Source organism: Tachypleus tridentatus, chromosome 8, assembly GCF_004210375.1.
Source record: "Tachypleus tridentatus isolate NWPU-2018 chromosome 8, ASM421037v1, whole genome shotgun sequence".
Classification (NCBI taxonomy): domain Eukaryota; kingdom Metazoa; phylum Arthropoda; class Merostomata; order Xiphosura; family Limulidae; genus Tachypleus; species Tachypleus tridentatus.
In genome coordinates this window covers 148,561,961-148,588,591 of record NC_134832.1, presented here as the reverse complement: position 1 = coordinate 148,588,591, position 26,631 = coordinate 148,561,961, and the positions used below count along the sequence as shown (strand labels likewise).

General features: G+C 34.4%; 1 protein-coding gene across 3 annotated transcripts in view; it reads left to right on the top strand.

Annotated features, from left to right (window-relative positions):
• Window positions 1-1,375: 1,375 nt before the first annotated feature.
• The window catches only part of LOC143223732 (A-type potassium channel modulatory protein KCNIP1-like), a 68,339-nt gene continuing 43,083 nt past the window's right edge, over window positions 1,376-26,631 (top strand). Inside the window, exons 1-2 of one of the 3 annotated variants that reach the window (XM_076452085.1) lie at window positions 1,376-1,700; window positions 16,702-16,921. In XM_076452085.1, the coding sequence (XP_076308200.1) occupies window positions 16,900-16,921 (22 nt within the window). In that variant the 5' untranslated portion in view covers window positions 1,376-1,700; window positions 16,702-16,899. Of the gene's footprint in view, window positions 1,701-16,701; window positions 16,922-25,182; window positions 25,339-26,631 lie in introns of those variants that run through there. The other 2 variants (XM_076452084.1, XM_076452082.1) reach the window with 2 other exon arrangements.

The window sequence follows — 26,631 nt, the reverse complement described above, 5'->3', positions numbered from 1 at the left end:
GCATCTGTTAGCAATAGGTGTGGCTGAAATAGCCGAACTCACTAATTATATGGAGTGTCCATATACTTTTGGCCATGTAGTGTAAGTAAAATCTGTAAAATGATGTATGGTAATAGAAACAATTTCTACTGCATTTAAAAGTTGTTTCATTCTACTTAAAGAATAATGAAGAATTTGTACAACAGCTAACGACAGAAATTCTTGTATCTTGGGACAAAACTATTTTTGTCCATACAGGCGTTGTTTCACTTCTTCATGTTAAACCTTATTAAAAATATGAAGTATTACTTTCAGCAGGTAGTTCAGTAACTACTGTGAAAATGTGCTTAATGTTTGTACTCGACACCTGATTAAACTTTAATCCTAATGTTTACCAACAAAAGATAATGTCGAAAGCAAGAGAACGGTTATTGTTTTTAATCTCCTCATTTTATGTATCACGTAGAATGCATGGATTCCGATTTCTATGGAAGGTTTAGAGTAACATGATCCAGATTTTAAGGAAAGGTATACAGTAACTTGATCCAGATTTCTAGGAAAAGTATATGGTTACTTGATCTAGATTCTAAGGAAAGGTATATGGTGACATGATCCAGATTTCCAAGGATCTACAGTAACTTGATCAATATTTTAAGGGAAGGTATACAGTAACTTGATCCAGATTTCCAGGGAAGGTTTACAGTAACATGATCCAGACTTTAAGGGAAGATACACAGTAACGTGATCAAGATGTTAAGGGAAGGTATACAATAACTTGATCACGATTTCTGGGGTGATATTATTACTTGGTATGAAATCAGAGCCATGGAACCAAATATCTGGACAGAGGTATAAAGCAACTTGGTATGAAAGCACCAACACAAGTCGAGATTTTCTGTTATCAAGTGTGTGTCAGTAACTTGTAACAAGTATCAGTAACAAGTAACTTGTTATTATTCCAAATGCTTTATGATATTTCTTAGCATGATTGACAATTGTAGAAAGACACATGGATGACCTCTCACTCAAGTAAACCCCAGGATTGAATCCCGATAGAGAAATAATGTTTTCTGAAACTAAGTTATTGATCATTATTTATATATTAACAAAAGAACATTCATATTAGTAATTAACTGATAACTGGATTTAGAAGATCCTACTCTCTACTGACCATGACAACAATTGATATTCGATCGCTATAAACCAACCGTAAGTAGAAAGTACTTTGTGTAACTTCCAAGCCACAGAAGCGTGTTATTTTAACGAGTTCTCAGACTAATATCGAACGAAATGCGTCATCGACAGTGACGTAGAACAAACGTCATGTAATTGGAATACTATCAGACACGTTTATTTGACAACTTGTACTGATGAAATGAAATTTGCTGTCTTGTACTCACACCTTCTTCTCGTCATGACACCAACGTGTCAAGTTTACATGTCACACAAGAGTCATTTAAATTAAACTATATAATTTCAAATATTTTCCATCCTTTCACAAAATATGTTTTAGTGTGTTAAATGACAGTTTGATGTATTGTTTCATGTATGCTGACGTCACTCGGAGATTATTTCTTCCTCTATACATTACTCAATTTTTCCCTCCAAGGTCATAAACTGGACAGGCAGCAGGAGTTTCATGACATTCTAACACCCAGGATGACAAAGAGTTTGAATCATATAACTGGGATAGAAGGATTGTTCATCTAAATATCTACCAGGTTAGTTATTCTCTCAGTGAGTTATATTTTATATTGTTAGCTAGTAATTCTCTAACTCAGTGAGCTACATTTTATATTGTTAGTTAGTAATTCTCTAACTCAGTGAGTTATATTTTATATTGTTAGTTAGAAATTCTCTAACTCAGTGAGCTACATTTTATATTGTTTGTTAGTAATTGTCTAACTCAGTGAGCTACATTTTATATTGTTAGTTAGTAATTCTCTAACTCAGTGAGTTATATTTTATATTGTTAGTTAGTAATTCTCTAACTCAGTGAGTTATATTTTATATTGTTAGTTACTAATTCTCTAACTCAGTGAGTTATATTTTATATTCTCGATCTATATGATTACTGAAATCTATATTTCTAAATTTGTTCTTTCATGTTCTTTACAAACTTAGAAATATAGTGTTCTGAAGTTATCTTCTGTTAAAGCAACAATAGAAGAAAGGTTTACACATACTCTAGAGTGATGTAAAAGAGGTCCTGTAACAGTAGAAATAAAGTTTACTTATACTCTGGATCGATGTGGAAGAGGTCCTGTAACAGTAGAAATAAAGTTTACTTATACTCTGGATCGATGTGGAAGAGGTTACTGCAGTAGAAATGAAGTTTACATATACTCTAGAGTGATGTGGAAGAGGTTCTGTAACAGTAGAAGTAAAGATTACATATACTCTAGAGTGATGTGGAAGAAATTCTACTACAGTATAAGTACAGTTTACATATACTCTAGAGTGATGTGGAGGAAGTTCTACTACAGTATAAGTACAGTTTACATATACTCTAGAGTGATGTGGAGGAAGTTCTACTACAGTATAAGTATAGTTTACATATACTCTAGAGTGATGTGGAGGAAGTTCTACTACAGTATAACTATAGTTTACATATACTCTAGAGTGATGTGGAGGAAGTTCTACTACAGTATAAGTACAGTTTACATATACTCTAGAGTCTAGAGTGATGTGGAGGAAGTTCTACTACAGTATAAATACAGTTTACATATACTCCAGAGTGATATGGAAGAAGTTATTTATTTTATTACTTAATATTTAGTTTCTACATGAAATATGAATGTATTTAATAAGTTTACTATCGCTTGATGGCTTAATGTTAAGTCTGACGACTACTAAGGATAAAAATTGTGTTTCTATAGTTGTGGTGAACATAGCATAGGTAGAGCATTTTTTAACTTTCTGCTGAAGACCTAAAAGTGACATCATTGTAAAATGAAAGGAAATTATGAAGAATACTTATGTTAGTTCTAGTTACTTCCCACGATTCTTGAACGACAAGGAGCACGGGTTGCTCGTTCTCTATATTTTTGTTCAAACAATAAAAAAAAACAGTTATTTTATAAATAAGTTAGCTTTTTGATTTTATTTTACTAATATTTAATGATTAAAAAGTATGTTATGAATAATCATGAATAAGGTAAGAAAATCTTCATTAAAACATGTTAATGAAACGATACTAAGAAATAGGAGGCGCGTATGTAGTTATAAAATAGCTGTATTAGAATCTTTATTTCGAACATTAATTTCTTTCTATACTACCCATGAAGCAAAGTAAACTGTAGTAATAAGCGAAGTGCCTCGTCGGTGTGCGATGTTTATTTTTTTTGGTGATATTTTAAAGATGGTAGGCGAAGAAAGAAGTCGTGCTTTAAATTTCGCGCAAAGCTATACAAAGCCTATCTTCGCTAACCATCTCTAACTTTGCAATGAAAGGCTAGAGGTAAGGCGAATATAATTCACCATCCATCACTAACTCGTGAGCTACACTTTTGCTAATGAATACTGGGATTTATCGTACATTATAACGCCCACACGGCTAAAAGGACAAGCATGTTTAGTGGGATGGAGTGTCGAATCGAGTTCCCTCTCCACGGGACGACGCCACCCGCCCATGAAGTGATGGTGTCATTAGTCTTCTAATATTGAAATAACGCGCGTTTTGTATCTATTTTAAAGTATTTACTAAGAATGTCGTGAACGATGAACAAGATTTGAATATTTGTATATCTCACAGTAGCCTTATGGTGGTGATAAAATAATGTTAATGGAAGAACTATACAGAGAACGCTTTGGTCTATCAGCCTTTCACAGAGAGGATGCACATATTTGTTATGATTTCACATGGACCGAAGACTTGCCGGCATTTTCTAGGCGTCTGTGTGGTTTCCATCACTATAAGCACCGTCAGAATAACTTTATATATAATGTTAATAACATAGTGCGTGTTCTGTCGGCATTGCATTACTTTGAATACGCAGTAGACGAACACTTCGAGCGGGAAAATGTGTGTTCCTTCGACAATGTTAAGGCTTCGGATGATTCACAACGCTGTTTAGATTAGATAAATTTCTAAGGTTAATTAGGAAATAAAAGTCAATAATTATTCCACGTATAATCTAGACGAAATAAGATTTTCTGTAAAGGAGACGCGAAAGTTTAATAAATCTTCAATTTTTTTATTGCTATCTTTTTCTCGGTAGAGTGAGCTGAAAAATTACATATTGATTTTCACAGCAGACAAACCAAAACCTGAAATGGTCACGTCGCTGTATTATCCTCAAGAAAATCATTATATGAAATTATCGCGAAAAATTAAAAAAATATATATATTCCATAAAAAGTGAATAATTTCGTAAAATGTTCATAACGAAAACTAAAGAAGTGAAGATATTTCGGTTGTGACTTCACTATGCATTTATAAATGAGTTGAATCTCATAAATTAATTTCTTACATACAGGATCTCACACATCATATAAAGAACAAAAAATGATAACACATCACGAGTTAGGCTTAGCGTAAATGTGTCTTTCAAAGAGTATGATTTTGAATAAAGTAATTTACACAGGAATATTTAAAAACATATGAGACTTAAGTTTTACAAGTATTCTTGCTGGCATTTTAAGTATTGCGTTTAATAAACAAAGAACACGTCTTTGTTTTATCGTGACAACAGAGATTTTGAAACTCATCTGTGTTTCAGGAATATAAATCTTCTCAAGATGGCCCGGCATGGCCAGGTGGGTAAAGGCGTACGACTCGTAATCTGAGGGTCGCGGATTCGCATCCCCGTCGCACCAAACATGCTCGCCTTTTCAGACGTGGGTACGTTATAATGTTACGGTCAATCACACTATTTGTTGGTAAAAGAGTTGGCGGTGGGTGGTGATGACTAGCTGTCTTCCCTCTAATCTTACACTGCAAAATTAGGGACAGCCAGCGCAGATAGCCCTCGAGTAGCTTTGCGGGAAATTCAAAAACTAAAAAACAACAAACAACACTTTTTAAGATAATTATGAATGATTATTAATTATTATAATACATTACATGGCAAAAAGTATCTGGACACTACTTCTAATTAGTGGGTTCGGCTATTTCAGCCACATCTATTGCTAACAGGTGCATAAAACCAAGCATACAGCCATGCAATCTCCATAGACCAACATTGGTAGTAAAATAGGTCGTACTGAAGAGCTCAGTGACTTTCAACGTTACACTGTCAAGTGAGTTCGTCAAATTTTCTGCCCTGCTAAAGCTGATCCGGTCAATTAAAAGTGCTGTTATTGTGAAGTGGAAACGTCTATGAGCAACAACAGCTCAGCCACGAAACGGTAGGCCACATAAGCTCACATAACAGTACCGCCGAGTGCTGAAGCACGTATAAATCGTCTGTCCACAGTTGTAACACTCACTAACGAGTTCCAAACAGCCTGTGAAAGTAACGTCAGCACAAGAACTGTTCGTCGGAAGCCTCATGAAATTGGTTTCCAATGCCGAGCAGCCACACACAAGCCTAAGATCACCATGTGCAATGCCAAAGGTAGGCTGGAGTGGTGTAAAGTACACTGCCATTGGACTCTGGAAGAGTGAAACTCATTCTCTGGAGTGATGAATCACGCTTAACTATCTGGCAGTCTGACCGACGAATCTGGATTTGGCTGATGCCAGGAGAACGCTACCTTCCTGAATGCATAGTGCTAACTGTAATGTGTTGTGGAGGAGGAATAATGGTCTGGGGCTGTTTTTTCATGGTTTAGCTGGGTTCTTTAGTTCTAGTGATGGAAAATCTTAATGCTACAGGATACATTGACATTCTAGAGAATTGTGTGCTTCCAACTTTGTGACAACAGTTTGGCGAAGGCCCCTTTTTTGTTTCAGCATGACAGTGCCCCTGTGCACAAGGCGAGGACAATAAAGACATGGTTTGCTGAGACTGGTGTGGAAGAACCCCATCGAGCACTTTTGGGATGAATTGGAACGCCGACTGCGAGCCAGGCCTTTTCGCCCGACATCAGTGCCCGATATCACTAATGCTCTTGTGGCTGAATAGGAGCGAATCCTCTCAGCCATGTTCCAAAATCTAGTGAAAAGCCTCCCCAGAAGAGTAGAGGCTGTTACAGCAGTAAAGGGGGGATTAAGTCCATATTAATGCCCATGGTTTTGGAAAGAAATGTTCAACAAGCACATATGGTGATGTTCGGGAGTCCACATACTTTTGGCCATGTAGTGTATATACGTATATAATAACTATATCTATAGATACACATAATTTCCAACTAAAGTACCATCAAACGAAGCCTTTCCTTCACTGATATAAAATTTTACTGTAATATTAGCCAAAATATCATTAGCATACTTCAAAAAATGAGAAAATTTCAGTTCAGAAAGTATTTGGTGTTCAGTTTATAAGACCAAAGTCCCAGTTGATTACGTCATAGAAAAAGGATATTTTTACTGTCCAGTTTCATTCTCTAATGTCTAGTAATAAAGTCAAACTTTCCTTCTGAACCTTGAGCTCCTTCCTTCCAACACTGTAGTGGTTCACCAGCAAGTATGGACAGCGAACCGTATTTAACAATAATCAAGGATGAACCAAACGTCCCCATGATGGGTGAGCGATGTGTTTGTAGGCTTATCAAACTAAAATTGGTGATTTGTTTCCCGCGGTAGGTGTAGCGCATACAGTTCATTGTTCAACGTTGTCCTCAGAAAACATTTTTAAAAAATCACAGCCTCGCGCAGCGAGCCCTTTTGATTTTAAAATTACACAATTCTTATCGACCTCTATGTTATTTCTATCTTCTTATAAGTAGTTCTTAGACTTAAACATATTAAATCCTAATGACTCATGAAACTTGAGTGAAGCATGAATGTAGCTTTTAATTAACTATAAACCGGAGAACGTCAGCAACTTTATAACAAGAGTTTTAGTAGAATTTCAATTAAATAAATTACTCTGCTATTTCGAAATTTGTTTGCCATTCATATCTCGTGCATAGATATGCTTCAAGCTTCGTACAAGGTGTAAGAAACAGTAAGAAAAATAAACAGTGAATAGCAGAAACTTCATTAAAAATCTTTCGTCCTACGGTGAGCTTGAGAGTTCATAACTCTAAAATTTGGGATTGGATTCTCTTCGCTAGTTTATACTTTTTCCAGAATTAGAGATTATTTGTTTGTTTAGAATTTCATGAGAAGCTATAATAAGACTAGCTGCTTTAGTTATTTATTAGTGCAAGACTAAATGGAATGCAACTAGTCAACACCATCACCCACCACTAACTTCGGCCTGGTATAGCCAGACGGTTAAGGCACTCGACTCGTAATTTAAGCGTCGCAGGTTCGAATCTACGTCACACCAACCATGTTCTCCCTTTCAGCTGTGAATGCGTTATAATGTGGCAGTGGATCCCACAATTGGTTGGTAAAAGAGTCGTCCAACTTGCACAAAATTCAAAACAAACCAAAGCGCCACCTCTTGGGCTTCTCTTTTATCAACCTGTGGTAGGAGTGACCAGCACATTACAACGTAACTACGACTGAAAGGGAGAGCATGTTTAGTGTGACAGAATTCGAACCCGCAACCATTATATTACGAGTCAAGCACCCTAACCACGTGGCTATACCGGATCAATATTAGAGCTATTGTTACTGTAAAGAAATAAATATAGATACATATATATATTTCAGAAGGAAAATATTTGTTGATCAACCCACTCCGTGGCTTAGCAATAACTAGAGTTATAAAGTTAAAAACTGGGTTTCGATACCCATGATGGGCAGAGCATATTTTATGGGATGAGAATTGGAACCCTCGACCATGAGACTGCCAGTCCAGAGTTTGTGTGTTAGACGAAAAAGGTTGTGAGAGCTTAGAGTTATATGCAAAATGACGTTTATTGTCACGCAAACAAGACATTAACTTTATGTCTTAATTATGCTTGAATATATAAATATAACAAATAGTGCGTTTGAAAAGGGTTGAACAAATGGGGCAAGTGAAAGAATAAGACTACAAATAACTCCATGCAGACAATAATTTTGATTTTGATGAGTGTAATGAAATTAATGTTTATAATGTACGAGTGTTTGTGTGGGTTTTAAATACATATATACGAGTATATACACATAGCTATAAGGTGTTTAATGACCCCCACCCTCAGTCGCTGTTGAATTTTAATTCCTGTGTACCACTCTCTTAAACTTCGCATAAAGCTACACCCTCCCTAATTTAGAAGTGATTAACTACAGAGTAGATAACTACTGTTAAACTTCGCATAAAGCTACACCCTCCCTAATTTAGAAGTGATTAACTATAGAGTAGATAACTACTGTTAAACTTCGTATAAAGCTACACCCTCCCTAATTTAGAAGTGATTAACTATAGAGTAGATAACTACTGTTAAACTTCGCATAAAGCTACACCATCCCTGATTTAGAAGTGATTAACTATAGAGTAGATAAATACTGTTAAACTTCGTATAAAGCTACACCCTCCCTAATTTAGAAGTGATTAACTATAGAGTAGATAACTACTGTTAAACTTCGCATAAAGCTACACCCTCCCTAATTTAGAAGTGATTAACTATAGAGTAGATAACTACTGTTAAACTTCGTATAAAGCTACACCCTCCCTAATTTAGAAGTGATTAACTATAGAGTAGATAACTACTGTTAAACTTCGTATAAAGCTACACCCTCCTAATTTAGAAGTGATTAACTATAGAGTAGATAACTACTGTTAAACTTCGTATAAAGCTACACCCTCCCTAATTTAGAAGTGATTAACTATAGAGTAGATAACTACTGTTAAACTTCGTATAAAGCTACACCCTCATTAATTTAGAAGTGATTAACTATAGAGTAGATAACTACTGTTAAACTTCGCATAAAGCTACACCCTCCCTAATTTAGAAGTGATTAACTATAGAGTAGATAACTACTGTTAAACTTCGCATAAAGCTACACCCTCCCTAATTTAGAAGTGATTAACTATAGAGTAGATAACTACTGTTAAACTTCGTATAAAGCTACACCCTCCCTAATTTAGAAGTGATTAACTATAGAGTAGATAACTACTGTTAAACTTCGTATAAAGCTACACCCTCCCTAATTTAGAAGTGATTAACTATAGAGTAGATAACTACTGTTAAACTTCGTATAAAGCTACACCCTCCCTAATTTAGAAGTGATTAACTATAGAGTAGATAACTACTGTTAAACTTCGCATAAAGCTACACCCTCCCTAATTTAGAAATGATTAACTATAGAGTACATAACTACTGTTAAACTTCGTATAAAGCTGCACCCTCCCTGATTTAGAAGCGATTAACTATAGAGTAGATAACTACTGTTAAACTTCGTATAAAGCTACACCCTCCCTGATATAGAAGCGATTAACTACAGAGTAGATAACTACTGTTAAACTTCGCATAAAGCTACACCCTCCCTAATATAGAAGCAATTAACTATAGAGTAAATAACTACTGTTAAACTTCGCATAAAGCTACACCCTCCCTAATTTAGAAATGATTAACTATAGAGTACATAACTACTGTTAAACTTCGTATAAAGCTACACCCTCCCTGATATAGAAGCGATTAACTACAGAGTAGATAACTACTGTTAAACTTCGCATAAAGCTACACCCTCCCTAATATAGAAGCGATTAACTATAGAGTAGATAACTACTGTTAAACTTCGTATAAAGCTACACCCTCCCTAATTTAGAAGTGATTAACTATAGAGTAGATAACTACTGTTAAACTTCGTATAAAGCTACACCCTCCCTAATTTAGAAGTGATTAACTATAGAGTAAATAACTACTGTTAAACTTCGCATAAAGCTACACCCTTCCAAATTTAGAAGTGATTAACTATAGAGTAGCTAACTACTGTTAAACTTCGTATAAAGCTACACCCTCCCTAATTTAGAAGTGATTAACTATAGAGTAGATAACTACTGTTAAACTTCGTATAAAGCTACACCCTTCCTAATTTAGAAGTGATTAACTATAGAGTAGATAACTACTGTTAAACTTCGTATAAAGCTACACCCTCCCTGATTTAGAAGTGATTAACTATAGAGTAGATAACTACTGTTAAACTTCGTATAAAGCTACACCATCCCTGATATAGAAGCGATTAACCATAGAGTAGATAACTACTGTTAAACTTCGTATAAAGCTACACCCTCCCTGATTTAGAAGCGATTAACTATAGAGTAGATAACTACTGTTAAACTTCGTATAAAGCTACACCCTCCCTGATTTAGAAGTGATTAACTATAGAGTAGATAACTACTGTTAAACTTCGTATAAAGCTACACCCTCCCTGATTTAGAAGCGATTAACTATAGAGTAAATAACTACTGTTAAACTTCGCATAAAGCTACACCCTCCCTAATTTAGAAGTGATTAACTATAGAGTAGATAACTACTGTTAAACTTCGTATAAAGCTACACCCTCCCTGATTTAGAAGCGATTAACTATAGAGTAAATAACTACTGTTAAACTTCGCATAAAGCTACACCCTCCCTAATTTAGAAGTGATTAACTACAGAGTAGATAACTACTGTTAAACTTCGCATAAAGCTACACCCTCCCTAATTTAGAAGTGATTAACTATAGAGTAGATAACTACTGTTAAACTTCGTATAAAGCTACACCCTCCCTAATTTAGAAGTGATTAACTATAGAGTAGATAACTACTGTTAAACTTCGTATAAAGCTACACCCTCCCTGATTTAGAATTGATTAACTATAGAGTAGATAACTACTGTTAAACTTCGTATAAAGCTACACCATCCCTGATATAGAAGCGATTAACCATAGAGTAGATAACTACTGTTAAACTTCGTATAAAGCTACACCCTCCCTGATTTAGAAGCGATTAACTATAGAGTAGATAACTACTGTTAAACTTCGTATAAAGCTACACCCTCCCTAATTTAGAAGTGATTAACTATAGAGTAGATAACTACTGTTAAACTTCGCATAAAGCTACACCCTCTCTAATTTAGAAGTGATTAACTATAGAGTAGATAACTACTGTTAAACTTCGTATAAAGCTACACCCTCCCTAATGTAGAAGTGATTAACTATAGAGTAGATAACTATTGTTAAACTTCGCATAAAGCTACACCCTCCCTAATATAGAAGCAATTAACTATAGAGTAAATAACTACTGTTAAACTTCGTATAAAGCTACACCCTCCCTAATTTAGAAGCGATTAAGTATAGAGTAGATAACTAGTTGGCAACCCCATCCAACTTTTGGGATGCTCTTTAACCAGTGTAAAATGGGATTAATCGTAACATTACAACTTCCCCACAGGTAAAGGGCGAACATGTTTGTTGATGGGGTTCGAACCAGCGATCTTCAGATTACAAGTCTAGAGACTTAACAATCAGGTCTTACATAAAATAGATCCTTAGAAGTATATATGTGTAGGAAAACTGAATCCCAGAGTAAATTCGCCTTATATTATCAGATATGGAGTATGACTTGAGTTGAGTACCTAATGAAAGACTAATTATATCATAAGAAGTAGAAGATGATATCAGTGATCTTAAACCTGTATGCTGTCTTTTTGTTTTTGATCCTTTACTTTTTTTAACGCTACCATATGTTATTCTGTTTTCCAAAAGTTTTTCAATATCGATGAAGACCTTACTTAAAGTCAATATCCCACCAGTTGAGTAGTTCAAAACATTACTTCTCTTGTGAGCTTCTCAACTTCCTATTTTAATTTTACCTCTGCTTGGCCTAGCACGTAAATCACGGGGGGTGACCTTAAAAGGCAGTTACTTTGCCTTCTGCCATTCATCTGGAGACAAAACACTTTGAATTTTATGCAGCATCCAAGGAAGTCGCAAATATTATGTAGGTGGCACTGTTTGTTGCCTTCAGCATTCCAGAGGAATGTGCCTTATGGTTTCGAGGTTGGTCATTTTCATAATTGTGAAAAGCTTGAATGTTCTACCAATTTTATGCAGAATGTTGATGCTTCTTGAGACAATGAATTCCCATCCATACTGCTCGCTGTCTTTGGTCTAGGAAACAACTGCCAACTGTATCAGTATTACAAGTGACTGCCCATAATGGTCTTCATGTAGCTACTGTTACGTTTTTCTACTTCACCATCTGCCAAATCTTTATAGTTTCTATTTTGGTTATTTCCAGTGGAACCACTTGTAGGTGTCTAGTTATTTCAGTGATGGCTATGTAGCACACGTCCTGAGGCACCTTGTAGGCAATCATCTGCTTAGTTTCTATTCGAAAGATTCTTGTAGAGCTGGAATACCATGATTGAAAATGGTTTGATGATGAAATGCAACATCTTTATACGACGAGGCTTCAGTAAACTTTTTTGCCTAAGAGCCTGCTGTTGTTTTGTGATCCAGCTGAGACTTGTGAGATGTATCGAGGCCTTAAACAGTTCTTTGTATCTTTTTTACATTATCTAGCTGCAAGTTTCAGCAAATCGGTGCCATTGGAGCCTCTGGTTAATATAATGTTAATGTGGCTAGTGAAGTAGAGTTGCCTGTTAAAGGAGTGTCCACAAAGGCTGGCGATCTTTTAACTTCATCAGCATGGTTTTGCAGAGCATGGTTATGAGTTTGGCAGGACTTATAAATATTTATACATCAATTCATCGTTTGCTCGTCTTGTTTTATTTTGTTCTTAATTTCAGTTTTACCAAAGCCTCTGTTGCATCCACAGGATGTCCTTATCAGAGGTTAGTGCACATCATCTGGTTGGGACCATGAAGACCGGTTTGATCCGTGCACGGTATGGGTACTGAAGGTCAGCAAGAAAGTTCAGTGTTAATGGTGATCCAATCTGATCACTACCAGCCATACTACATCATATGTCTTCTGGTAACTAATACAGATACAACCCACTTTACATCATTTACATTGATACTTGTTCTGAATATTTTGTCAGCTGGAATGGATAACTGGACTCTACTGTAAGCACATTACAGATCTAAAACCCAATGTGTAATATTATACTATACATCAATCAAGCCCGAACCAAACCAATAATGACGTGAGGCCTGTGGAATAATTCGTGAATCAATACAGTATCAGAAGTTATCGATGAAACCCGTGTAGTATCAAATGAAGAAACCCTGGTTTCGCTACAATGTCAGAAGCTATAACTGAAACCCGCGTATCACTACAATATGAATATCAATTAGAGAAACCCATGGGTCTATACATTACCAGAAGCTATAACTGTAACCCGCGTATCACTACAATATGAATATCAATTAAAGAAACCCATGGGTCTATACATTACCAGAAGCTATAAATGAAACCCGCGTATCACTACAATATGAATATCAATTAAAGAAACCCATGGGTCTATACATTGCCAGAAGCTATAACTGAAACCCGCGTATCACTACAATATGAATATCAATTAAAGAAACCCATGGGTCTATACATTGCCAGAAGCTATAACTGAAACCCGCGTATCACTACAATATAAACATCAATTAAAGAAACTCATGGGTCTATACATTACCAGAAGTTATCATTAGACTCAATGTTCTGAAACGAGTAATTACTAGAATGTTAGAAAAAACTGTTGAAACCCATGTCCGTTAAAGTATAAACACCAACTGTTCGAACCCTTAATCATGTTCATGAAATTTGTAGACGATCCCGAATCTCAATGTATTGTAACTTTTTGACGAATCTTTTACTTTTGGAGAACTTGTTTCATACTTATCTCTCTACAAATCACGTTGAGTCTAATTTTCAGTTCAAACTTCGTCGGAAACAACAGTTGTCATTGTTGCTGAACATGTAATGACACTGAATTCGATAAGACGTGCAGCATTCAAACATTTAGTAATTACGTAGTAGCCTCGCGCACTAGTAGCTTCTATTAGTACAAAGTTATAAATATAAAAGTAAAATCAGCAAATCCTCTGAATGGTATTGGTTTTCAAAGACAACTGATGAGGTTGGATGTCATTTAAAAAATCTTTATATCGAACAAAAGGTAGAAAAGAGAGATATTACGTCAGAGCCTTCGAATTAAACACGCGAAAATAAGATAAAATATCAAACCACTAAATCTAACAACACCTTCTTTCTTTTGGAGAACCGACGTTATAAAAACAAGAAAGCTGTATCCTAAATTATGTATGCAGTATGTAACAGTTTCAGTCACTCAACAGTAACTGACAAACAAAAAAAGGAACAAACAAATTTACTTGAACAAGCTACATTTTATATATAATATTTATAATGATATAAATTCAGTGACGTCTGGAAAACCTCCATGTAGACGATGACCGAAGAAGGTCGAAACGTTGTTCGCTCCTCTACGTAAAATATTTTCTCAACCCAAACAAGCCGTTTTTACACAGATATTACAAATTATTTGAGATATGCTAACAGGAACATTACTTACACGCATAAAATCTGGCACTGATATATTTAGTGGGAATAAAGTTATCGCATTAACAGAATCTTTAGTGGATTTGAAGTAATAACTAAGCTGATAATGTTTCTTTTATAATTCCAAAGAGATGTTACTACATATCCATGATGTGATTTAAAATTCAGTGAACTGTCTCGTTCTGTTTCTATTCTGAAAATTAATTCTTCGACCATGTGTCATAAAATGGCGTCTCAAACTAAAAATGACTTTTACAATTAAATATTTTATAGTACTTGAACGTAAGGCAATACAAATTGCTATATACGTATATAGATAAGTAGAAACATGCGAAGTAGACTTTTAGGAAGATAATCACTTTTATAAAATGGTAATAATTTATTTACTTGTTGACGAACAAACTCTTTCCATTAAGCTCGAAACGAACTTGTCGAAACGTTGCCAGGTCAATATATGGCTATCATTTTAAAGGTGATTTTTCTCTAAAACTAATTTTTACATATACAGGGTTTCCCAAAATGCATTTATCAAAACGAAAGTTGAAAATAACATGTGTTTTTTGTTTTGAGATAACAACAAAATTCGTAATAAAATATCGTCTGAAAACTTGCAAGATTTATTTAATTTAATTAATGAACTTCTACATAGCTTCCATCATTAGTTATAATCATTCTAATTCTCTGTTCAAATTCTAAGAATACTTTTTCCAACACAGCTGCATTGATGAATAAAACAGCATAATGGATATGATGTTCCAGTTAAGTTCCCCGGTCTGTTAGGTTCGACTTTTGTTTTCAAAAAGCCCCAAAGATAAAAGTCCAAGGTTATGAAGTCGAGGAAACTCTCCAGGAGTTGTTATTTTACTCAACAAGAGGGTTAGTTCTGAAATCTACAAAAAAAGACATTATTAAATAAAAATAATATTTAACTTCAATGATAGTTGAAGTTCTCAGAGGACATTTGATTTTAAATTTTGTTGTCATCTCAAATAAAAAAAAAACAACTACTGAACTTTGTGCTTTAAAATAACAACCAATCTTTGGATCTTTGTCGTTCAGTAATTTTTTTTTTAATATACGAAAGTAAAAATGTGAGACAATAACGTACCTTTTCCTGTATAGACGTAGGATTAGGACATAAAACATTTGGCAGCCAACGATTTCAAACATTTTACTGAAAGAATGGAAGTTTTTCTATCACAATCCATTATGATAAAGTTAACAATGTTATACAGACATTGTTACTGTTTATGTGTAAAAACTTTCATAGATTTGTTTGTGTTGTAGGCTTCAGTATAGTTTCATGAGCCGACCGTGATTTGATAAAGAGGCTATATATTTTGATACTCAGAAATCCACTTTTAGATGAGAATAGATAAATCATAGCATTTTTCAACTAAAAATGGCTATATATATATATTCGTGTTCAAAAATATTCTGGTTATTATATCATAAAATAAAATGAAATCTCTAGAGAAACGACTCAGATGATTGATGTAAACTACAATAATATTAACAGTTGTTAGGCAATTTTGGGAAATACAAACACGTGAAAAGTCGAAGAAATATAATATTGTATATATATATATATACAAGTACATATGGAGAAATATTTAAAGTGTGGAGGTCTTACTTTCGGTGCACGAGTCAGAAAAATGTCTGACAAAGGTTTGATATTCATACGATAATTGTAATATTTTTTGTACCTACTCTGGCTCTCCTTATCAGCAGAGCGGTAAATCTGCGGACTTATAACGCTAGAAACCGCGAGTTGATACCCGCCGTGAGCACAGCACAGACAGACTATTATGTAGCTTTGTGTTTAACTGCAAACAGACAGACATACCCTGGTGTTGAAAACCTGAAATAAGAATATCACAAATGCCAAATGATTTATTCTGAGTGTAACAGTTAGTAATAAAAAATAATACCTAACGTTGTGTGTCCATGACTGGGAACATTGTTAATATTGTATGCTACCTCTAAACGTATAGAACAATAATGGAATATTGCCGTTAAGCTTAAAATATGGGTTGGAGTAAAGCTTTTAATGTCTAGTATGATAAACGTCAGGGTTTTCGGGTCTTCTTTGTCGTCTGCTGGGTTCTCTTCAAGATTCTTCTATTCTGTGCTTGAAGTCAAATAATAAGAGGGCTTTAAACCTGCTACCCAGTGTCTCTGAATAAGGTATAAACCATCCGGGCATCATACAGTGTGTGTTTGTCATGCTAAACCTATCATAAGATTTTCCTTCTTCCGGTTATTATTATTGTTGTTGTTCTTAGATTGAGTTCCACCAATCTTGGGTGCTCACGTGATTCCAGAGAAGGGCTTGGATGGTCGATAAGAGCTAGATCGTGAGACAAACGGGAAGCCCTGGCGGTAGTGTTGCGAGGATGCGTCTAGGCTAAGCCTAAGATACTACAAGTTGCAGTAACCACTCGTCTGTGTGAAGAAGCAGGTACATCGGAGAAAGCGTAGGGATGTTTGGAGGCAAGAAAAAAGGTAAAGTAAAAAATCTTCGGTTTCTCACATTTACGAAAGAATTCATACCGTTCCTATATTTCTCGAACTTTCTAGAAAATGTTAATGGAACCGTTTAATTACGGTACTTTATGAAGATAATGCTTATAAGTAACAGTCGAATATACTGGATAAATATACTAGTCCCTCATTTTGTTCTTCTACTTCATACGTATGTTAGTATACATCAAACTGTTAATATTGAGGCTTTCTATAAGGTATTGGCAACAGCTGATGTTTTTAACATATTTATTAGCATTAACTACAGATAAGTACACGCTATTTAAGCCCAGCTGTAGAAATGCACTGTTCTCGAGGTTCAGCTACACTGAAATACTAAATATTGCAGCTCAACTTTAGAAAAACATCGTGTTTTGAAGCTTAAGTACAGAAACGTACTGGTTTATTAAAGCTTAAATCTAGTAGCATACTGGTTATTGAGCTAGATTCTAGAAACACACTGGTTATTAAAGCTTAAGTCTAGAAACATATCGATTACGAAGTTCCACATTGAAAACAAACTTGTCAAAACGTTTAACTTTATACACACTAATTATCAAAGTTTAATTCTAGAAAACACTATTTGAAAACGTTTGTCATAAAGCGCACTGGTTATTTAAATTCTACTCTAGAAATTCATCTATTACGAAGTCCCCCAATAGAAACAAAATGGTCAAAAGGTTCAACTCTACAAACACACTAGTTATCAAAGTGTAATTCTAGACACAGACTAGTTATCAAAGTTTAATTCTGAAAACATAGTATTTATCAAGTTTTAATCTAGAAACACAGTAGTTATCAAAGATTAACTCTAGATACCAACTGATTGAAATGGTTTAACTAGAAACATACTGGTTATTGAAATTCGACTCTAGAAACACAGTATTTTTTAACCTCACAATAGAAACAAACTGTTCCAAGAAGTTTAACACTAGATACAGACTAGTTATTACAGTTTCACTGTAGATACACAGTAGTTATCAAAGACTAACTCTAGATACCAACTGATTGAAATGGTTTAACTAGAAACATACTGGTTATTGAAATTCGACTCTAGAAACACAGTATTTTTTAACCTCACAATAGAAACAAACTGTTCCAAGAAGTTTAACACTAGATACAGACTAGTTATTACAGTTTCACTGTAGATACACAGTAGTTATCAAAGTTCAACTCTAAACACACACAGTAGTTATCAAAGTTTAACACAAAATACACACAGTAGTTATTAAAGTTCAACTCTAAACACACACAGTAGTTTATCAAAGTTCAACTCTAAACACACACAGTAGTTATCAAAGTTTAACACAAAATACACACAGTAGTTATCAAAGTTTAACACTAAACACACACAGTAGTTATCAAAGTTTAACACTAAATACACACAGCAGTTATCAAAGTTTAACACTAAACACACACAGTAGTTATCAAAGTTTAACACTAAATACACACAGTAGTTATCAAAGTTTAACACTAAACACACACAGTAGTTATCAAAGTTCAACACTAGACACATACAGTAGTTATCAAAGTTCAACTCTAAACACACACAGTAGTTTATCAAAGTTTAACACTAAACACACACAGTAGTTATCAAAGTTTAATACTAAATACACACAGTAGTTATCAAAGTTTAACACTAAATACACACAGTAGTTATCAAAGTTTAACACTAAACACATACAGTAGTTATCAAAGTTTAACTCTAAACACACACAGTAGTTATCAAAGTTCAACACTAGACACATACAGTAGTTATCAAGGTTTGACACTAAACACACAGTAGTTATCAAAGTTTAACACTAAATACACACAGTAGTTATCAAAGTTTAACACTAAATACACACAGTAGTTATCAAAGTTTAACACTCAATACAGACAGTAGTTATCAAAGTTTAACACTCAATACACACAGTAGTTATCAAAGTTTAACACTCAATACACACAGTAGTTATCAAAGTTTAACCCTCAATACACACTGTAGTTATCAAAGTTTAACACTCAATACACACTGTTTGTAGAGTTTTCACTCTTGTGACGTATTGATAATGTTTTTCCTGTTGCGATGCATCATCTAATATTACCAGTAAACTTAAGAAAATAATACATTTTTTTGTTTTATCAAAAAAGTGAATTGACTAATTTTTCAATGTAATTAATACTGCTATTTTATTGTAAAAGTTTAGTATTCCTCGAATCATTATTATATACATATGTATATAGTTTCAAGTCGAGTTCGTTTTGGGAAGTTGTTTCACCTTTTACCTTAACAGTGTAACACATTTTTATAGTTACTTATTTCATTTCTCTCTTGTCAGATTTTGTCTTTTCTTACAATCCGTTACATTTGTCGGCGTACTTTTTACATAACTAATTTTTTTCAATTATTTATATATATATAGTGTTTTCTGGAAAAGTTCAGTTTTTCGAAAAATAAGTGGTAATTTCAAGTAATAAATATGTTGTGGTTGCTTTTAACACATTTGTGTTGTTTCATTTGTTATTTTCATTACAAATGACTTTTTATAAACTTTGTCTAATGTGTTTAATTAAATCAAAGAAAATGTCACACAGAGGTTTAGTACGTCATCTTGAAACTGTTTTGGAGGTGTCTCGTCACGTCGCTAAGTCTGGTTCTGCTTTAGCAGTTTCTTTTGTTACAGGCTAATGACGAAGCACAGCATTCTTCCCTGCTTTCTTTCCATGATACATCTAGTGTATGAGGATGAGGATTTATTAGTGTCACTTTCAACAGAAATCCACGGGCTTTGCTACCGATGAGTTAATCTTTATATATTCGTATTGAATACCATGAAAATCCTTTTTATTTTCCAGCTACTTTAAATATGGAAATTTTCTAAAAGCAACCTGTGTAGACGTGAGTTCTGTCGCTTTACCATACATAAATCCTTCTTAATTATTTTACTTACTATTGTTTGTTGGCCCAGTCATCATTTTTTATTGTCATTGAACTTTCTGTTCTGTATCTATTACAATGCCACACTTTACTTACCAAAGATGGGGCGCGACTTGTTTCTAGGTCTCTTTATAGATGGTCCTAGTACCCCAAGCTGGCCCATATTCATTTGTTTTCTATTACCATTAAGTATTACGAATAACCATATCTTATAAACTCTAATTCTTAATACGAACACATGTTTATGATCTGGATGTATGGTATGATGATTTTGTTTTGGAAAATAACCTTACATACACTTTCCAAAAGCAATACATCTTCAGTGACATCGCTCTACCTACGAAACGTCGAACGGAATGCATCATAACTACATTTTGGCGTTGTTCGAATGATATCAGTTGTGTTCACCACTTGGTTTGCCGACTTGTAAATAAAAAACTGTTTTAATATAACGTATTCATTTCCTTTTTATATTTTTCTTACAGAGAGCTAACAAATTTGGTTTGTTGTAAGAGTTAAGGCCAAAAATTTACTTACGATCTGGCCCGGCATGGCCAGGTGGTTAAGGCGCTCGACTCATAATCAGAAGGTGATGGGCTCGAATCCCCATCACACTAAACATGCTCGCCCCTTTCAGCCGTGAGGGGGTTATAATGTGATGGTCAATTCCACTATTCGTTGGTAAAAGAGTAGCCCAAGAGTTGGCGGTGGGTGGTGATACCTAACTGCCTTCCTTCTAATCTTACACTGCAAAATTAGTGACGGCTAGCGCAGATAGCCGTCGTGTAGTTTTGCGCGAAATTTAAAAACAAACAAACTTATATTCTGCTGTGTCTACAGCAGGGAAACAAACCCCAGATTTAGCGTTGTATGTCCCCATGTTAACCACTGTCCCACCAAGAGAAAGAGAACTGATGGAGTTTAATTTTTATCTATTCTTTTTAAATATAAATGTATTTACAAAAAAAATGCCTACAGACGTTTCGCTACACGCTATGTAAAGAAGAAACTTAGTTTAAATTATTCGCTATAGATAAGTGTGTGTAATAAGCGTAAATCGATATTGGGAGGTTCTTCATGCGAACTGCATATTTTGTCACATTTTCTTATTTCACTATTAAAAAAAAACCTTAGAAATACGTTAAAGTTTCAGATTCAAATAAAGTAGAGGGTGTTATTAAGAAGGGTGTGTCTCCTCTGAAATTTTCCAACCTTAAATATTCAAGTTATTTCCTCACGTATAAGGTTGTCCGAGCTGGTCATAAAATAAAATTCTTCCAGCATGCGACCTGGGAAAAAAGTTTCGCTTTCTTTAAAAATCAAAAGGAATAAAATATTTTCAGCGACTCTTCCGTGACTCAGTGGAACTTTATGAGAAACGTTTGTGTAATACATTCTCCAGAAACTTCTGTGTAATACATTCTCGTTTATGATCAAATTAACCCATCCTTCTGTTTATTTGTTAGAATTCAGAAAATTAACACAACCGTGTTATACTAATTATAAACATAACAAAACATCTACATTACATCAATAACGCCATTTATAGTATAAAAACTGACGGAGGTATTCTTAACATAAACATTCTCAATTTGACACATTAACACCCAAACTGGTTTTGTTTCCGAGACGTACGGGGTGAAGATCTTCTAAAGAAATAAATCCTAATATTGTAGTAATAACTGAAACTATACATTATAAAGAAAACTAACTTACATTTTCCAGTTTTATTGCCTTAAGAGTACACAAACTAAACAGATATGATCCCGATAAGAGCACAGGATTATTATATAACCCGATAAGGGCGTAACATTATTGCAATAACTCGATTCACATTATGGGCACACTAGCATGTGGGTTAAATGTGATTTACTTTGAAGACAAAATCATCTTGTTTTTAGTCTAAATGAGAATGAAATAATCACCAGAATTATCGCCGATTCTTACCACTAATTTTCTGTTGGAAGTATACAGACAAGATAGAATTAAAGTAAATAACAAAAGAGTTTGGCTTTAATTAACTGTTAGTCAAAACGCGCCCTCTAGTGGTTCAGCGGTATGTCTGCGGATTTACAACGCTAAAAACCGGGTTTCGATACCCGTGGTGGGCAGAGCACAGATAGCCAATTATGTAGCTTTGTGCTTAATTCAAAAACAACAACAGTCAAAACGTAGCAAGCACCCTCTGTACTTTAAATCGGTAATTAAAAACTTTTAATGTTTTATTTCCTGTACATTTCTCGTTAAAATAGCTTCTATATACACTGTATATTTTGTGGCTACACCTCAATACACTGTCTTTTCTAGAGATTCCTCATTAAATCCCTTTTTTCTGGACATTGCTTAATACACTGACCTTTCTGGATATATTTTTCAATACACCAGTATATTCTTGTATACTCTGTATTTCTTGAACATTTGTTAACACATCTTTTACGAGACTTTCCTCAATAAACTGTCTTTTCTGGATATTTCTAAATAAACCCTATTTTTTGAGTAATCTGTATTATTTCTGGATATTCCTCATTATACTACCTTTTCTGGGCATTCCACAATATTCCTACATTCTTGGCACTCTTTATTATCTTGTTTTTCCTGGGCATGCCACATTATCACGTCTATTTTGGACAATCCAAATAACGCTATATGTTGTTGTTGTTTTTTTTTTTAATTTCAAATTTCTCTTTTCTTCGGCTTTTCTGGGCATTCTTCATTGTCCCGGCTTTTTGTGGCAAGTGTAAATTACACTTTATTTTTGATATTTTCCATTGTTCCCGTTTTTATGAGCATTCACATAACACCATCATTACTTTGGCTTTTGTGAACGTTCGTCATTACTTAAGTGTTTTGGGCATTATGTCATTATATTCCACATTTTAACACGCGTGCAAACTGAGGTTCTCGATTTCAATTTTAGAGTGCGAAGAAATAAAAATGTGTAAATAATTCAGGGACTTAATGTTATTAATTAACAACTCACGGGCTAATTTAACCACCAGTATTAGATGAAACAAACCAAAAAGTTATGAGACGAAGTCGAATTAAATGCAATGATTCTAGTTTTAAATTAAACTGTCAAGCAAACAAAATCAGATCTTTTCCATTGATGAAACATATTAATAGAATAAGGGTTGTTAGCATTAGCAGGTGCTGCGATTTCAGACACATTTTTTAACGTGTTTCTTGTTACTGTTTATCAGTTACATGCACTGAATTTACACGATCTATCAAACAACCATCTACACAAATTAACCTGGACGACATGATGGAGGTCGGAGGGGTAGACTCCCCATCTAATTTCGAGAAAATACCAATGCTGTATATTCCTCAGTATTACAATGAACTATGTAATCGCTATTGTTGGGATTTTTGAAAACAGTTTTTTTTTCAGTTATGTTACCTTTATGTATTTTTGTTGTTTACTGTTAATTTTTGGTTTTTTAAATTTAATAACAGTTTCCTCGCCTTTTTTACAAGCCTATCATGGCCACATGATTAGCGTACTTCACTCTCAATCTGATGGTCACGATTTCGAATCCCTGTCGCACCAAACATACTCACCCTTTTAGCTATGGGGGTGTTATAAAGTCACGGCCAATCGCATCATTCGTTAGCAAAAAGTAGTCCAAGAGTTGGTGGTAAGTGGTGATGACTGGTTGCCTTCCCTCTTTCACTACTTTCACTACTAAATTAAGGACGACTAGTAAAGATAGTCCTCGTGTAGTGTAGCGCGAAATTCAAACTAGTCAAACCATTGTTTCAAACGAGTTTCTATTTCAGTCGCCCAACGAACGGCTACTCCAGCTAGCACACTATAAATTCAATAACGTTATTAATTTGAAATTTATTCATCATGTTTAATTAAAGCCAGATAATAACATTGCTTAATAAAAATGACAATTATTTCCAAATGTTTGAAGTTTGATTTGTAAGCTTGACTTTACCGTGTTGCTTTGATCCTTAAATTCTGGGAAACAAAACGTGTAATATTGGGCTGGAATCATATAGATTCCTCCCATGTAGAATTTCTTTCTTTTTCATTGTAAGAGTTATTTGCAAACATCTTAGTATTACAAGTATGATAAAGCATCATTTCGATACTTATAAACTAGTTGCAGATTAAAGCCCAATAAAAATATCAACTTCTATACATGTTTATTATCATCTGTTTACTGTTCATCTAAACCACTCTCACCAACTCAAGCAATACCTCTAGACAAGAGAGATAAAAGTAAAAACAAACATATATTTGTAAAAACACGATAACTTGAACTTCCCGTTCTATTTATCCTAATGTGCACCGTGTGACCTAGTGGTTAGGAGGTTTGATTCGCAATCTCAGAGTAGTAGATTCGATTCCCCCCGAAACATACTTGCGCAAATATACACAAAGGCTGTCTGTACTAACCGTCCTTAGTTTACCAGTAAAAGACTAGGGAAAAGGCAGTTAGTAGTTATTACCACCAATTCCAACTCTTGGACTACTTTTTTTACCAAAGAATAGTGGGATTGAATGTCACGTTATAATACTCCCACAGCTGAAGGGAGAGCATGTTTTGGTGAGACGTGGGATTTGGATTCGTGAATGTCAGATTGCGAGTCAAGCACACTAACCATCTGGCCATGTTGGGCCCCTTGAAAGTGACAATACTCGAGTTGTGGGACTAAAAATATAAATATACAATCCTTATTCTTCATTTTGAATTTTATTATAAAAGTAACAGTCAAATTCCATTATTCTAAATTAAGTACGGATAGCATAAATTAGCCATGGATTTGTCCGAGTGTGTGTTTTCTTACAGAAAAACCATATTGTCCACAGAGGGGAATCGAGTCCCTGATTTGAGGGTTGTAAATCTGAAGACTTGCTTTTGCCCAATAGGGGACACTTTGACTGAGATTTGGAAACGTGAAACATCGAAGTGGAAAAAAAAAAATTAAACCTCAGGTTTTGGTATTTGCTTTTTTCTTACAACACTTGCAATATTGGCAAGAATTTGAAGAAAAAAAACTTTATCTAAATATTATTATGTATCAGTATAATTAATGGGTTCCGCTAGATGGGACAGGTGTCAGTTACGAACGTCCTCCATATTAAATACTTTTTGTATTTTCGTGGTCGTGGAAAATAAATGTAGCGTAGCATAAATGACTAAACATAGCACTATAATTTCGTATTGGTAACCTCTTTCTTTTGTTAGTGTGTTTCTTTAGTTTGACATGAGCATTATTCTGGACCAGGTGCTGCTGACGTACGGCGTTACTTAGGCGTACATGTGTTACTTATTTTAGAACATTCCGCCACGTCTGAAAAATCCTTGTGATGCTTCTGTTCTTAAGCCTAGCGAATTGACTTGATAGGCCTAGTGATTGCACTAGTCATATTTAATGTTCTTGTTGTTAGTTTGTTTTTTATATATGCGTTTAATATTATTGTCACTGTTTAACACGTTCATCCTTTCTGTATACTATACATATTATGGTACGTATTTATTTTAGTGTATTCTTTTTAATTTTTATAAATGCATTATATTTTATATAAGCTGCCTTTTATCATATGTAAGACGTTCAATTTTTCTGTTAGAACACAACTGTAGCTTATACCACTGGAGAAATGGACTCCCAGTTACCTCGCAGTTCGCAAGAACGTAACGAGGATATTAATGGGAGGTCGACTGTTCTTATAATTCAATATTGATATTGTATTCTTTACTATTTCAAGCTGCATTTGTGAATTTGTTTGTCTGCGAAAGCTAGCAGAACTAAACTCAGAATTATATCTCGTAGTGGCCTATAATTGTCTTTGTATATAGGTCTTTATAAAGTGAAATGTATGGTGCGACTAAAATACGCTTGGAAGATCAGCTACCATGATGGAACTTGGGAGTATGTTTTCCAGTTTGCTGAGCCAACATCTGGCATTGTATTTTGTGTTTCTGTCCTCCCATTAATTCCTGGGGCATCATTTTTGAACTTATGTTCATACCCCCCCACACACAAACACACACTCATAAACTAACAGAATCAAACATGGCACATGTATTTACTTGGGAAGATGTCTCAACAAGGGTTAACTAAACTTAACTGGAGGTAAGGGAAGAATTGTTTAGTATTTTGAGTATCTTATAATCATAAGGGGCATAAAAGGGAATTCGAGTCCTGCAGCGTAGCGCGGGTACTTTATGTTTGAAACAATAATTTAACGTTTTCTAACATCTATAGTGGCTTCATCTTTGTATAGAAATAATAAATCAATTATTTATAGGAATATATATAAAAAAATGTATTTTTTACAATAAAGACTGAATTACTTACGATTTCAATTCCAACAGTTCTTATGTATTAGGCCTAAAAGTAATGATTAAATCGTTCCACGTTATGGATATTTTTATTTATATTTTTCATAATTATTTCTTAACTATTAAATCTCATATGTGTAAATATGTTTCTAATCTAAACTTTTTTCTGTCTCATGAAGCTAATACTTAGCAATAGATAAACGCAATCAAGAAAATACACTGTTGTCATAATTTTTTCAACAAAAGATCCTACGTAGATTCTAAGCCTTATTTTCCATGATGCTAGTGGGTTTTTCACATTCTGTGTTGCATCTCCCCCTAAAAAAGGAATATTGTACATTGTACTGCGTAAGTATTACAAATATATCGTTTTAATGTCACTCTAGCGACACGACAAAGTATGGTTTTGTACAAAATTATCAGTACTGGCTCCTAGTGACAAGCCTTCCTTTGGCAGAGCGATACATTTCCGGAGT